The sequence below is a fragment of the Gossypium raimondii genome, chromosome 7, assembly GCF_025698545.1.
Source record: "Gossypium raimondii isolate GPD5lz chromosome 7, ASM2569854v1, whole genome shotgun sequence".
Taxonomy (NCBI): domain Eukaryota; kingdom Viridiplantae; phylum Streptophyta; class Magnoliopsida; order Malvales; family Malvaceae; genus Gossypium; species Gossypium raimondii.
The window spans coordinates 51,103,813-51,119,539 of record NC_068571.1 but is presented as its reverse complement, the minus strand read 5'-3'; the positions used below and the strand labels follow the sequence as shown (position 1 = coordinate 51,119,539).

At 33.5% G+C, this 15,727-nt stretch overlaps 2 protein-coding genes across 7 annotated transcripts; one reads left to right on the top strand and one right to left on the bottom strand.

The window, feature by feature from the left end:
* The first annotated feature begins 310 nt into the window (after window positions 1-310).
* Window positions 311-6,508, top strand: LOC105761468 (nuclear poly(A) polymerase 4). Of its 6 annotated transcripts, none has more exons than XM_012579814.2 (14): window positions 311-984; window positions 1,067-1,144; window positions 1,495-1,602; window positions 2,041-2,103; window positions 2,199-2,360; window positions 3,088-3,201; window positions 3,283-3,345; window positions 3,438-3,767; window positions 3,859-4,023; window positions 4,132-5,046; window positions 5,147-5,242; window positions 5,808-5,854; window positions 5,985-6,055; window positions 6,118-6,508. In XM_012579814.2, the coding sequence occupies exons 1-13, from the start codon at window positions 853-855 to the stop codon at window positions 6,007-6,009; spliced, it is 2,298 nt and encodes a 765-aa protein (XP_012435268.1). In that variant the 5' UTR covers window positions 311-852; the 3' UTR covers window positions 6,010-6,055; window positions 6,118-6,508. The 6 variants fall into 6 exon arrangements, 5 of the variants coding, with proteins under 5 accessions (XP_012435268.1, XP_012434982.1, XP_012435194.1 ...); XM_012579528.2 differs by having other exon boundaries at window positions 5,808-5,884; XR_008197629.1 differs by having other exon boundaries at window positions 5,808-6,055.
* Window positions 6,509-8,266: 1,758 nt separating this feature from the next.
* LOC105761386 (receptor-like protein kinase HSL1) lies at window positions 8,267-11,853 on the bottom strand. The gene is made up of 2 exons (XM_012579218.2): window positions 9,139-11,853; window positions 8,267-9,046 (listed from the first exon to the last, which is right to left on the bottom strand). Exons 1-2 carry the CDS (start codon window positions 11,723-11,725, stop codon window positions 8,598-8,600), a joined length of 3,036 nt encoding a protein of 1,011 aa, XP_012434672.1. The 5' UTR covers window positions 11,726-11,853; the 3' UTR covers window positions 8,267-8,597.
* Between the last annotated feature and the right edge of the window lie 3,874 nt (window positions 11,854-15,727).

Sequence of the window (15,727 nt, the reverse complement as noted above, 5' to 3'; positions counted from 1 at the left end):
TAATAATTCATTTAATTAATTGGAATAGATAAATTAAATTGATTAGAACAATGAAGCAATAATTTATATTAAAACTGTGGATTTGACCGCTCCCAAATTCTTAGATTTAACTTTATAATTTTATAAAACTGAGATATGAAGTTCTTAGATATTTTTAAAGCCAAAGTATAAGTCTATAAGACAAAAGAGAGAATAAAGAAAAAATAAAACGGAGAAAAAGAAGGCGCCTGCCACAACAAAGTAATTTTTATTTCGGTTCCGATCCTCAACTTAAAATAAATATCATAAATAAATCTGGCAATTAATTATTTTTAGTCAGTCATCTTAATCAAAAGGGGAAAAAAAAGAAAAAAAAAAAAGGTAGAAGGAAAACACCCTACCAAACGCTCCCTTACGCCACCGAAACGGCGGAGCCTCCTCTCTTTTTTTCCTCTCAAATTTCCCCCTCTCTCTCTCGATCTTTCCTCTCTCTCTCTCTCTCTCTCTCTCTCTGTTCTTCAACATCGTGTTTAGATCCGTTCCTCCATCCTTGAAAGATTCCGTCTTTGACCCTTCTTCGTTGAATCTATCAAACAAATTAGGGTTCCGATCTGTTACCTCTTGTGTTCGTTTTTAAAAAAAGAAAATTTTTTTGCCTCAAAAATTCATCTTCAAAAAAAGGAAAAAAAGAAGAGAGAGAGTTTTCGATTTTCCTTGATTTTGCTTGAGATTTATGTTCTAATCTGAAATTCATTACCTTAGTGATTTGCTATATCGGTTCGATCTCCATTACGATTGCTTGATTTTGTATTGGATTTGGGGTTAAATCCAAGCTTGCGTTTTTTTTTGAGGGTCTGGTTAGTGGTGAAACCGATGGAGACTCAGAGCCCGAACGGATCTTTGCAGAAACAATCACTGCCTCCGAAGAATTATGGAATCACGAAACCAATATCACTCGCGGGGCCTAGTGAGGCTGATATTCAGCGGAATACGGAATTAGAGAAGGCAATATATTAGTCTGTTGTTTTTAGGATTTCTTATTTTTATGTTGATTTAATTTCACTTTTTTTTTTGTTTATTTCTGTAGTTTCTGATAGAGTCGGGGCTTTACGAGAGCAAAGAGGAGGCTGCGAAAAGAGAGGAGGTTCTTGGCCATATCTCTGAGGTAATTAGCAAACAATTGAGTTTGTTTTACTTGCTGCCTTCTCATCTCCGTAAATGAAGAAAATGCGAATATTTTTTGGTAAATTGCGTTTCTCGGACCTACTGGTTCGTGTTTTACTTATGAATTGACTATAAGCACCTAGTTGGCTTGCATGTTACGGTAATTGCATGGTGATCTAAATCTTGAATTTTTATTTACTGTTTGTTGTATTTTTATAAGAAAATATCTGAAAGAATAATCAGATAAAAAAGAGGAATGGACTTGCAAGGTTTTATCATGTTCATTTGTCAGTAAAAGGATAAACCAATTTTTTGGTGTGGTTCTAAACTAGTGAGTTATTTTCCTTATAGATTGTAAAAAGTTGGGTAAAGCAATTAACTCGTCAAAGAGGCTACACTGATCAGATGGTGGAGGAAGCAAATGCTGTCATTTTCACTTTTGGATCATACCGTTTAGGGGTAAGCATAAATTCCTAATTCCTTCATCGTAACTGCTGTTTGATAAACTTATGTTCTAACCTTCATGACATTTCTTTGCAATCATAGAAATTTGGTTTGAAATATAGCAAACTCGTTTTGCCTGGTATTTTAGGATATATGAGTTTGATAAGAAAATGGCCTAAGGGATATAGAGGTAGGCTTGCAACTGAGAAAAAAAAAATACCTTCTATAAAGTTCCTTATGGTATTTGGTTGTTGAAAATCTAGCTACTATACTTTGGTTTCATTGTTTTTTCTGTTTTTTGGAAAAATTAATAACTTCTCTTGGTGCCTGGGCATGTACCAATTGCCTTAGATGTTTACTCTGTTTAATTTGTTGTGTTTATTTTTTCTTCAGCATTAGTCAATGACATCTTTTTATACTTAGATAATAAGCAAAAACGTTCTGTTTTGATAGGTGCATGGACCTGGGGCTGACATAGACACTTTGTGTGTTGGGCCATCTTATGTGAACCGAGAGGTGTGTTTAATCTAGCTAAGTCTTTGTTTTACCTTGAGATTAGTTGTTGGTCCTTTAGTTTGAGTTTTATTTATATTCGTTTTGAATTTCTCCAGGAAGATTTCTTCATCATTTTGCATGATATTTTGGCTGAGATGGAAGAAGTCACTGAACTTCAACCGGTTCCAGATGCTCATGTCCCAGTAATGAGGTTCAAGTTCCAAGGGATATCTATTGATCTTCTTTATGCAAGTATATCTCTTTTGGTCGTTCCAGATGTAAGTTTGTAATCCTTTTTTGTTTTTTTGAATGAACACTCTTGCCAACTCTACATCTCTTATAATCACGTGAAGGCCAAAAATGATTTCCTTCACATAGTGCAGGGTGTTGCAAGCTATTTTATGCTAAAGAAATTGCCTCTTTTTTTCTCTTTTCTTGGTTTTTTGATGCATTGTCAACTAGACCTTCTAACATTTTTGGTTTTTAATAATTTATAAGCTATCTTAAATATAGTGATATCCTAATGTTGTATTCTTTTGAATACAATATCTTATTATCCTTCATAACTGATGAAAAAAAAAATTAATTTTCATCTCTGACCTTTTGCAACTCATAGATACATCATAGTATATGAGATTCGGTATCAGTACCTTTTAATTAGTATTTTCCAAATAGTTGCAAAAAGTAAATTAACTTCTAGCATAGAAAATAAAAAAAAAAAGAGAGTATATTTTGATGGTTTTGTTTGTTCAAAATGAATTTGACCAGGAGTTGGAGGGTTCTTGGAATATTTTAACTGCATTTCTGTTTGAGACAAGAGATGTTACCTTTGCTGTTGGGACCACCAATACAGAATTTTCATAATGTAAAATTTGCTGTGCAATATATGGTCATATGGTATAAATAGATGTATGATGAAAAATGTAGTGTTTGAAGTCTAGTAATGCAGTGCATGTTTAGTTGCTGTCTACTTTGATATATATTTTGTTTTAATCTAATCAACAGGACCTTGACATCTCACGTGAATCTGTGCTGCATAATGTTGATGAGCAAACTGTTCGAAGTCTTAATGGGTGCAGGGTTGCTGATCAAATCCTTAAACTTGTCCCAAATGTCAAGGTAAATAATTTGTATGCCTAGCGGCACTTGTTCTATTTTTTGTCTAATTTTGCAGTCTTCTAATCTATCACTCTATTGTAGCACTTCCGCATGACACTTAGATGTTTGAAGTTCTGGGCAAAGAGGCGTGGAGTTTATTCTAATGTAAGATTGCTATTTATTGGTTTCAACTTTTTTCTTCATTGTCGTCTTTGCTTTCATATTATGTACTTAATTTTCTGAGTTTACTCTCTTAGGTTACTGGATTCCTAGGAGGTGTAAATTGGGCTCTTCTAGTTGCTCGTGTGTGCCAACTTTATCCCAATGCAGTACCTAGCATGCTGGTTTCTCGATTTTTCAGAGTTTATACTCAATGGAGGTGGCCAAACCCTGTTATGTTGTGTTCAATAGAAGAGGATGAACTTGGCTTTCCAGTCTGGGATCCGCGCAAGAATCCTCGGGACCGTTTCCATCATATGCCAATAATTACTCCTGCATATCCTTGCATGAATTCCAGTTACAATGTCTCTTTAAGTACACTTCGTGTTATGATGGAACAGTTCCAATTTGGTAATAGAATATGTGAGGTGAGACAATACATGGTTCTTTTTGTTAAGGTTTAGCTGCCTTTGTTGAAGTTTGAACTATTGATGATTTAGCTGCTTTTTCTTGATGTAGGAGATTGAGCTAAACAAAGCTCAATGGAGTGCTTTGTTTGAGCCTCATCTTTTCTTTGAGGCATACAAAAACTATCTACAAGTTGACATAGTTTCGGCAGATGCTGATGATTTACTGGCATGGAAAGGCTGGGTAGAGTCTCGGCTTAGACAGCTAACCTTGAAGGTAAAAAATTGGCTGTGTTGGGGGAGTAGTCTATTGAACTTTAAGCTACTATGTTTCATTTAATCATTATGGTAACTTAGAAGATGATGTTTCCATATCATTCTGCAGATAGAGCGGGACACAAATGGAATGTTGCAGTGTCACCCTTACCCAAACGAGTATGTTGATACATCCAAGCAGTTCCCACATTGTGCTTTTTTCATGGGTTTGCAGAGGAAAGAGGGAGTGAGTGGTCTAGAAGGTCAACAATTTGACATACGTGGAACAGTTGATGAGTTCAGACAAGAGATAAGCATGTACATGTACTGGAAACCAGGAATGGATATTTATGTTTCTCATGTTCGTAGGAGGCAGCTCCCAGCGTTTGTTTTCCCTGATGGATATAGACGGCCTCGATCATTGAGGCATCCAAGCCAGCAGACTGGAAAAACTTGTGAAGATGTCACGACGTCCCGCTCAGGCTCTGCGGAAAGACAAATTAAGAGAAAACGTGATGATGAGACAGTTGATGAAAAATTGAACAAGCCTGAGAAGCGAGCCTCAATTAGCCCCCTGAGAATGGAGTCGGTTTCTCCAGATATTATTACAAGCAAGTCTGTTGGAACATCTCATAATAGCAATGGTCAAGCAGTTAAAGTAGAGCATCGAGGAACTGTGGATCTTGATAGCTTACGAGGGCAGACTTCTTTAGACATAGATGATTCATCAGTAGTTAGAAGTGTAGAGTCAGCTGAGCAGATAGGCTTACCGTTTAGGCAGGAGTTGCTTTCTCCATGTGAAGTTTCTGATTTTGAAACAAGAGAAACATGCAAGGCTGGCTTGAATCAAGAGAAAACTGCAGATTCGACATCAGCTTTCATCAATGATCCTGAAATTGGATCTTCTAGGAGAATTTTGAACTGGAAAGGAGTGGGTGCCGAGGTCGATCAAGAGGTGGTCAAAGCATGTAATCAAACAGCAGCGGTAGAAATTGCTGAAAGTGTATTTGGGTCAAGTTCCAATGCGCAGAACCTCAATTGCAAGGTGAGTTTCTTTGTTTGAGGTATTTGGGTTAAAGATTGTAGCAGATGGCAGTGAGAATACTGGAAGTTCTGGAGATAGTGAGAGTCAGGGGTCTTTGCAGGGTAGTGTCTGCGGAGCTGATTTGGATTCACTTCTGGAAAAAGGGCACCTGAATGCTAGTGCTGTTTTCCAAAACAGCTTGTCTGAAGAATTAAAGGTTTTGAATCTAACACTTGGACATAAATTACTTGCATATTTTTTTTCTATTTTATAGCCTGTTCTCTTACTGTTTGCTTTCTATATAGGCTAGCTTTTTTGTTCCTTTTTTTTTTCTGTATCGTTGGGTCATTGTGGCTGTCAATCCTGGTTTTTGAATTTTATTTTCAAAAATGTGCATGACCTGATGTTTGATGGTGTGGGAGCAAAATTTTGGTATCTGATGATTTAGAATTAGAGAATCTCATTACTTATCGTGTTTTTAGGAATCTCTTAAGTGATTTTCCTGTCATCATTGCAATTCTTTTTGTAGCTTTTTGTCTTCCGTAATGTTTTTATCACCTTAATTATCAGCCAATCTCCTAACTGGTGCATATGTGGTGGCAGGTCCTGCTCCACCATCATACGTGCTATTTTCCAGTAACTGTGCTTAAGACCTTGACTGTGTTTTGTGTCTAAGGCTCAGATACTTGACCTTCCTCTTATTTCTTATATTTTTTATGACTTAACTTTTTTGGTGACCTATTTACCTAACTAGCTTTTTTTACCTGTATTTTGTTGTATAGCCAAGTATCTCAGTTGGAAAGGTTGTAAATTCACAAGATGGAGCTAGGTCAGAAACTTTGCAGAAGCCAGTGATGAGGCATGTGTTTTTTGGAACTTCAATTTTCTTTATGCAAGTTATGATCTCTTTCTGCTGTTCTGTTTTTTTTTTTCTTTTTTTTTTGATTTATTTATAGCAGGTTGAGTTTGAAGTCAACGGCATAATGTGTTGTAGATGAGGCGTCGGGAGAAACCTTTGTTGCCCCAAGGAGTAAGGCCAGTACACCTCAGTAAGTGTCCCATTATTTGCTGGCTTACATTATGGTTTTACAGGTATACCGAGTGTGAGTGGACTTGGCAGCACATTCGACCCGTGCAGTGGAGAGCTGCGTTGTTTGGCTTATACTTTTAGGTTTGGTTGTGGTGTTTTGGGTTTTATTTTAACCTTTGGAGGAGAGCCAAGAAGCTACTAAAGTGCCTCTGGTTCTTTGTAAGACTTTGCCATCTCTCTTTTTATATATATATATTTGCTACTTGAGTGTTGTCGCATGCTTCTTGCCTCCCATTCAAGAATGAACAACTCTTCATCAAGTAAATTGTAAATCAAACTGGAGTGTTGCCGTGTAACATTTAGACCTTTTCTTTTTTTTTTTCTTCTTAATCTTATGTAATACTATGTACACTTGTGATACAGTTTTTCAGTGCTTTCAAGTCATTATCTGTATACGCATCTCTCTCTTATAGGAACGCCCCTGCATGGATGCCCACAGTTGGATACTGGATAGCTAAATTTGTTAAAGAGATTGATTGGAAAAAGAGTATATATATTGCGTACTCGTTAATTATTTATTTAATGCGCATTTAATTAACTATTAAAAAACTTCCATTGTGCTAATTGAGTGCAAGCTAATTGACGTTGATGTTTTTGTGTTCGCCTAGAGGTTGTGGGTTTATACATGTAATTAGGGGTGTAATCGGGTCTGAATATTGCCGAGTTTGTGCCTTAGCTCAATTTTTACGTTTGATTTTGGTTCAAGATATAATTGTGTCTTTCGAGCTCGATTAAAGTTTGCTCGAGCTTGAATTCAATAATTTAAGGTTAATAATGTAATTTAATAATATAAAAATGTAAAAACCTTAATAATGCAAGCTGTTCGAGTTATCCAAAAGTTTAAATTTAGCTCGATCGATAGTTTGAGTTTGACTTGCAATTATCAAAGTAAATATCAATTTTTTTTAAGTTGAACTCGAATAGCTTGTGGGCATTAGTGTTTTATTTACATCTATTCAGGATTAACTTAAAAAGAATTTGGATTTAATTTCGTTTGTTTTATTGAAAATGTTTTTTGAAAAATATTTTTTTGTATTTTCCTGTATTAGTTTTATGAAAAGTGTAAATCATTTTCCAAAACTCCTTTCTTGGTGATTTTATTGTTATATAAATTTTTTATGTTTACATTAACAATAAATTTTTTACTTTAAAATATTTAAAATCAATAAATATTAATAAAAATTATAATCTTTAACATTATTAAATGTACATATTTAATTATCTATATCTAATTATATAAGATATTATTAATAAATATAATATATTATTTTTATAAATTATTTTAATAATAAAATTTAAAAATAATAGTTTTAAATAATATTCTTCATATATTATTGAAAATATTTAATATTAATATTTTAATAAATATTTATTACAATTATAAATATATTAATAATAAATGTTTTGTAGTATAAAGGTTAAAATATGTCATAAGTTTGTATTCTTCACAAATTTAGAATTTAATCTTTGTACTTTTATTTTCAAGAATTTAATCACTCTACTTTTCATTTAAAATCAAGTTCAATTGTTAACATTGCCAATTCTTTTGTTGTCACATTTTAAATAAAATACTCAAGATTCATGTAACTAAAAAATGGGGTTATAATGAACATGAATTTAACAAAATATTTTTAATAATGCTAACAACTGAACCTAAATTTTAATATCTAAAAAGTAGGGCTAATCCAAAATAAAAATACAAAATTTCAAATTTAATAAAGACTTATAACATATTTTAACCTAATGTAAAAATATGAATATTTTAATTATATAAATATGAGTATTCGTTTAAATAATGTTTAGCTTCATTTATTACTTATAACTCTAATGTGTCAATATGTACTCTCATATATGTAATATATGTCATTTAAATTAAGTTTTAATTAAGCATTATACCATTGATTATTACAAAATATTTTCTTATTATAAAATAAATTTTGATTGTTTATTTTAGAAAGAATAATATAAAATATAAATTTATAGATATAAATATTAGCTTTTTCAGAAATTAGTTAGGGTAGTATATTGTATAAAGAAAGTTCAATTATTCGAGGTGTCAGTGTATTAAGTGTAGATTTATTACTCTTCGGAAACATTCTGTTTTGAAGAATACTTGCATCTGAGCTCTCCAGAACCTCTCAATTTCATGAAGAAAGAAAAACATATATCGGATAGTATATATTGATATTTACAATCAACAGTAGTAAGATAGATAAAATATATTACAATCTCTTTTAAGTTCAAGTTGAAAGAGATGAGTTTAACATGAAATCTAAAACGAATATGGAAGATTCTAAAAAGACAGTAGCACAAGTGCACACACTTACAGCTATACGATAGTCCATGGTTGCTTTTGGTCAGTGGAATATTTAGCTGAGAAATCCCATGTTAATGTGACGAACAAAGCTGATTCCCACAGTTTTTTGTTTTTTGTTTTTTTTTTTTGGTTGAGAATCACCACTGCTAATCTAATCCAGGCATTCTAAACTCTATCCTCGGATCCCTCTTCACTATTCTTGTAGCTGGAAAAATATGTGGCACCGGCAGCGGCACCGGCACCGCCAAGAAGTGGAGCAACGTCGAACTCACTTCCCACTCTTTTGGTACTCCAGCCATCCTCAGGACACCAGCGTTGGAGTACATGCAGAACTTCCTTCATCGACGGCCTGGTTGAAGGCGATGCGCGTGTACAAACGATCCCTACCTTGTATACCATTATCATTGCCCCCAAGCAACATGATTCTTTTACCTCTGGATCAAGTATTTCAATTATGGATTTATCACCCTCCGAGAAGTTTTGCCATGCCTTTTGCACTAGGCTCATACTATCATTCGCGCTATTCGCTTCTCTTCCCGTCACCAATTCGAGTAGCACCACTCCAAAGCTGTAGACATCGACCTTCGTATTGACTTTCGTCGTGTACGCGTACTCTGCGACACAAATGATAGCTTTTGTGTTAAAATAAATGCTCTAGTTATTTAAAAGGGTTAAAGCAATCATGTTTTGAGCATATTTTTTTTACCTGGGGCAAGGTAACCAAAAGACCCTGCAACTGTTGACATTGTGTGCGATGCATGCCTTGTTAGCATTTTTGCAAGTCCAAAGTCTGCAATTTTGGCCTTGAACTCCTTGTCCAACAGAATATTGCTCGACTTCACGTCACGGTGGATGATCGGTGTAGGACATTCATGGTGCATGTAACACAATCCCTGTGCGGCTCCAATAGCAATTTTCAACCTCGTCGGCCAATCCAAAACACCACGAGGAAATGACCTTTTATTCCCATGAAGCCATTTATCAAGGCTCTGATTCTCCATATACTCGTACACTAAAAGCTTCGAATCCTCACTCGAAATACAACACAATAGCTTCACTATGTTGCAATGACGAATGTTTCCCAATATTTCAACTTCTGATAGAAACTCTTGCTCAAGCTTGCGATCAAGTTTCTCACAATTCCCGATTTTCTTCACCGCAACAAATTCCCCGGAACGATCGATTTCAACCCGATAAACCAACCCCGAGCCACCAACACCGATGAGATTATCATCTACTAAATTGGACAATATGTTCATTTCACTGAAGTTCAATCTCTGAAATGAGGTCAGCTTCCATGTCTCTAAATATTGCCCAATCTTCTTCCTCTTATAGTAGTCTCTAACAATGAAAAGCACCAGTACAACAATAACCAAGGAAACAAGGATTGCAAGAGGTACAATCATGGCGACATGTTTAGATGAAAATCTCTTGGGCTCATTCACCATGGAAGTACAGCTTGGAAGATTTAGTTTTGGATCATCTGAACATAGATCAACATTGTTCAAAAAGCTGTTTTCATATGCAGGATTTTCCAACTGATATGGGATTTTCCCGGAAAGTTGATTTGATGATAAATTCAGAGAAGTGAGCTTCAAGTTGCCGATCCCATATGGGATTTCACCAGTAAAATGGTTTTCGGATAAATCCAAGTTGATTAAATCGGGTAAGGATCCGATTGCAGCAGGGATTTGACCCGATAGATTGTTGTTGGATACATCCAATGTATTCAACGATTCCCACGAGATGACTTCCGACGGTAGTTCGCCGGAAAAATCATTGCCGTCGAGAAGTAATGTGATGAGTCGAGTAAGATTGGTTATCTCCTTGGGGATTTGACCGGAAAACAAATTGTTGCTGGCTTTAAAGACGACCAAATTCGACCATGATGAAATTCCGGCTGGGATTTCGCCGGAGAAATTGTTGTTGCTGATTTCGACCCTCGACATGTTCCATGCAACATCGCTCGGTAACTCGCCGGTAAGCGAATTGTTGCTTAACATCAAAGACGATAAATTGAAAGTGTTCCATAAACTTGACGGAATCTCGCCGGAAAACTTGTTGTGTTGAAGTTGAAAAGTGAGTAAACTCGAACAATTCCCGAGCGATTTCGGTATTTCACCTTCGAGATTGTTTGTATGAGCCACCACTCCTTGTAAAACACCACCGGCGCATAAATTCTCCGGCAATCTGCCGCTGAATTGATTCTCCGACACCTCGAATGCTTCCAGCTTTGAATGAAGCCCGAAGTCCGGCGGCAAAACTCCAGTCAAGTTGTTGTCAAAAACCTTAAAATCCCTCAAAGCAGGCAGTCGACCGAAACTTTCCGGCAATTCTCCGGTCAACTGGTTCGAAAACAAGTTAAAAAAATCCAAATACCGCAACTCGCCGAACCCTTGTGGAATTTCGCCGGTCAAATTATTCTGGGAAAGATCAACTTGAACCAAATTCAAAGCATCAATGGCTTTGGGTATTTCACCTGAAAGATGATTTTTGAAGAGATACACATAAGTTAGATTCTCGAAAGTAAACAAATTACTTGGAATTGGACCTTCCAAATTGTTTCTCGACAAATCCAAATGCACTAAGCTCGAAAGATTGTTTAAACTTTCCGGGATTTCACCGATCAAATTGACTTCCGTCATCCATAAATACACCAATTTCTTCAAGAAACCAAATTCCCAAGGTATTTCCATGGCGGAAAAGCCATTATAAGCCAGACCCAGAGTTTGAAGATTGGACAAATCACCAATTTCTTTAGGAAATGTTCCATTGAAAAGGTTTTGGTGTAAATATAACGTTTGCAACAGTGGTAATCTCCCAATACTGGGTGGAATATTCCCAGAAAAATTATTACCATTAATATCAAGGGAAACAAGAGTTGATAATCGGTGAATATCGTCAGGGATTTCACCGACAAAATAGTTTTGAGAAATGTTTAGGTATTGAAGCTTTGAACAATTGTAAAGCGTACTAGGGAATTCCCCAGGGATGAAATTCAAGGAAAGGTCTAGGAAAGTGAGGTTTTTGAGGTCACATATTGACGGCGGAATCGTTGTCATAATGTTTTTGTCACGGAGGTGGAGTCTGGTGACGGAACCGGCGGTGCAGATTATCTCCGGCCAATCACACGGCGAAGATGATGAGTTCCATGAAGATATGGACGGTGGATTGTCCAGTTGCTGCTTAACGTTGAGAAGAAGGGTCCGTTCATTGTGGTTTACGGACTGTGAATATATCACTGTGATGAAGAAGAAGATGAAGAAGAGAAATGTGAACCGGGTTTTAGACATGGGAACCGAACTTTGAGGCCGTTTATTTGTTCCGTTTTGGTTCTGTTTCGCCGGGAAATTTGATCGGGTTTATTTTCAAAGTTTCATTTGTGACTGAGTTTGGAGGGAGCGAGTCACTGATTTTGTTTTGAGATTTATTTTTTTATTTATAATTTTTTTTAGTTAGATTTGTTTTGTCTTTTGACTCTTTGTTTGGTATTTACGTTTTTGCCATTACCTCGATTCCCTGCTGCTTATGATTCGGACCTTTTTTTTTTTTATTTACAATACACAAATTTTAAACTTTGCATATCATTTTCCAGTTTTTATTACTTGACCCATTGATATTTTATTATAATAAATTAAATTTTGGTGACTGAAAATCTTCTATTTAAAATTTTATACTTTATTCCTATTAAATACGTGTTCAATCTTTCTATTTGTAATTTATATTTTTTTACTTAAACATCATCTAATTTTATTTATATTTTAAAATTTTAAATCAAAGGAAAAACGTGTTCTATGGTGTTCAAACTACATTCTCTTATTGCAACAATAGCAACGATATCAATTAAACTAAAACACAATTAATAAATTTTAAAATATTTATTTAAACAAAAACATGTTAATAATAATTAAATTAAAATAAATAATAAATAAACATCAAATCATATATATAACAAGATACACAAGTATTCATATTGCAACAAGTGACGCATCTCGAATTTATCTAATTATTATATTTTTAATTAGGTAATAAAATCATAATGTATATCATCAATTTTTAAAATAAAATTAATTAAAAGTGATTTAATCTTTAAATAAATTCTCTAAAATTTTAAACTATTGTTATTATCGCTTATAAAATTATTATCTAAAATTTTATTGAAATTAATAATAGTAAAAATCAAACAGAGTTTTATTAAAATTTACAATGAAATTTTAAATTCTCAACTAACATGGATTATAAATTATTTAAATTAATTTATCCTTTTAAAAAGTAGGTCCTTGTAAATATTATTTCCCTAATTTATATGGAATTTAATTCTCTTCAGCCTACAAATAGGTCCTTACTCACAATTACAATAATTTCATTGGAGGTATAATATATTTTTTCATTTTTTCTACATTTCGTTGTTTTTAATTTTTTTTTCTTTCGGTATCGTAATGGAAAGATTTCAAAATTGAAACAAACTAGAAGCAGTTTTTAATTTTTATATATATATATATATTATTTGTATTGTTTGTATAATGATTTTCTACTTTGATTTTGGTCATATTAATAAAATATTTTTATACATTAATCGTGTTCCTAATATTAAAATAGATTTTTAATTTTTAATTTTTAATTTTTAATTTTTTTTGTTATATCATATTTTAATCAAAGCACCGTATATGCTAATCATATATATATTATATAAAAGAATGTACGATTGTATATATGAAAACTCGAGTTCGAAATAGTTCTTTGAATTTAAAAATACTTTCTTTTTAGTTATTTGAAGAGGGTTCTATTTTCTAAATTAAATTTTAAATATGATTTTCTTGACATTAATAATAATAATATTTTAAATAATAATGTATTAAATTATAATTAAAATTTAAAACTAAAATCTCAACATAAATCACAAAATAATATAATTGCATGCAACAATATTAATTTAATTATATTATAGAACATTTTAATTTAATTTAATTTAATCACTTTATATAACATTAATTTACTTTAATTATCATAGTACATACCTCATTGTTAATTTATAATTTGCTACGTGCTCAAAAATGATAAAATGAAATATGAAAAAAAAAAGTCAAGTCACGTGCTAAGAGTTCTGTTGTAACACGAATTCTTTTTTTTTTAAACTGTGGCCTGCGATTGCTTCTAGTAGTTTTTTTTTTTTAAGTGCCTCTAGTAGTTTTGATTACAATAATAAAATGCAATATTCTTATTTTTTTAAAATTGTAATTAATTTTTTATTTTTAATTTGTAGGTAAATAAGTTTTGACCAATTACTTGTATTTTTTCAGAATTTTAATTTTGGTAGCTAAAATAAACCAAAGCTTTAATCTATATTTAACAAAATTCTCAACATAAATATATGAAAGCTTATTTAAGACAATAATAAAATTTTAAAATTTTAAACTTTTATATATATAAAGAATTTGTTTTAAAGCATTTTTAACATTTTTAGTCCTTTTTCTTCTGACATAAATCTCCATTACATAGATTTTCAGGTTTGACCATTTTTTTTCCACGGAACAACGTGCTGCATGGTACGACCATGGGAAGCCTGCGATTGTAGGTAATGGTAGCTTCGTAAATTAGTTTCAACACAGGCCCTTTTTGTGAAATCCATGGTTGAATAGTCAACTAAGATGGGCAGCTTGACTTGAGCCGAAGCTCAACATGGCTTTTATAGTTGGCTTAGCTAGCCACTAGTAAAGCATTGAGGCAGCAACTAGAAAGACAATTTTGGAAGACTTTAAAGGCACAATCGATACTTAAAAAATTTTAAAAATCAATTCTCTCTTTCCACAAGATTCACGTTAATTAAAAAAATTAATTAAATTCTTTCGTTAATGATTTCAGTCTTTGACCACGTTAATCATTAAAATCAATTTATGGATCAATCAATTGGTGACATGTGACAGTTTTTAAGTTAATTTTATATTTGTTGGGAATCGACTCGTATAAACAATAAGAAAGAAGGAATAGAGAAAATTGGGCACGCCAATACACGTGGAAAAACTCCTCTTTCAATCAAGAGGATAATAAACCACGGGTAAAGAAGACTTCACTAATGAGCAAACAAATGAATAGTATAAAATGAAGAAATTCAAAACAAACCCTAACTCTGAACTCAAAACTCTCTGGTTAAAACACAAAATTCCCTTAAAGTTATTTAAAACTCTCTCTTGATTTTTCTCTCTAATGTTGTATGTTATTTATCTCCTATTTTAGGGTTACTAAAGTCCTTTAAATAGGCTAAGATTAGAGTTCTAATATGACTATAATATCTCTAATGTAATCAAAGTTTAACTGGGAAAAATAACCCTTGTGAGAGTCTAATATGTAATTGCTTTAAGTTTCGAATTTATCGTGTCGTCACGACATCCTAGGCTTCTCGTTACGGCGTGCCCTCTGCTTTGCCTCTATTTCGAACATCGTTGTGTTATTGTGACTTCATATGATTCCTTGTTATGACATCGCCTCTGCTTTGACTTTGGTTTGACCAAAAAATGTGAGGCACACTCCACAAATCTCCACATTGACTCGTATTTTAACATGCCTCCTTTTTCGATCCCCGTCATAGGCCTAACTCGACCTTTGCAAGATATTAACTAAGTCCAAACGGTGCTTAAACTTAGAAATTGGAAGACTCTTATTCAAAACGGTCATACATTTCTCATTCATTTGATCAAGTCACATATGTCATAACCGAGTTGACTCCAACTCCGTAATAGACGAGGAATTTTTTTACCTTTCATCAAAACAAGAACTCGATGAGATACCTTAATGCCGCTTGACTCGATGGTGATTCTAGAATCGTTCGAGACTAATATACCCAGATAGATGAGGTTTTTATTTAAATTAGGCACATGCCTGACACTTGACAATGTCCTGATAATCTCGTCATGCTTCTAGATCTGAACGGTACCAGTATTGATTATCTTACAGGGTGAATTATTCTCCATGAACACAACTCCACCTTCAACTTAACTATATGTGGAGAATCAGTCCTTGTTGGGATATATATGGTAAGAACACCCCAAATCCAATATTCACTCGGATGTAAGCTTAGACCTTTCGATTGTAGACAATAGCAACAAACCATCATCCTTGTCCTCAACTACACTAGCATTAACTACCTCAACTTTTTACTTTCCTTTTCTCGTTGCTTTCAGTAGCCCTTTTGTTTTTATTTTGTAACTTATAACATTATACCTTAATATGATCCAACTTCTTACAATAACCACAGGTCTTGTCTCAATTCATTGACTTTGACTTTGACCTAGACCTGC

Coding starts and splice junctions, on each gene's coding strand:
- LOC105761386 (XM_012579218.2), bottom strand. CDS start 11,725: ATGTCTAAAACCCGGTTCACATTTCTCTTCTTCATCTTCTTCTTCATC. Junction 9,047..9,138: donor TTTTGGTTACCTTGCCCCAG/GTAAAAAAAATA, acceptor TTTGTGTCGCAG/AGTACGCGTACACGACGAAA.
- LOC105761468 (XM_012579528.2), top strand. CDS start 853: ATGGAGACTCAGAGCCCGAACGGATCTTTGCAGAAACAATCACTGCCT. Junction 3,768..3,858: donor TTGGTAATAGAATATGTGAG/GTGAGACAATAC, acceptor TTCTTGATGTAG/GAGATTGAGCTAAACAAAGC. Junction 5,047..5,146: donor CGCAGAACCTCAATTGCAAG/GTGAGTTTCTTT, acceptor GGGTCTTTGCAG/GGTAGTGTCTGCGGAGCTGA.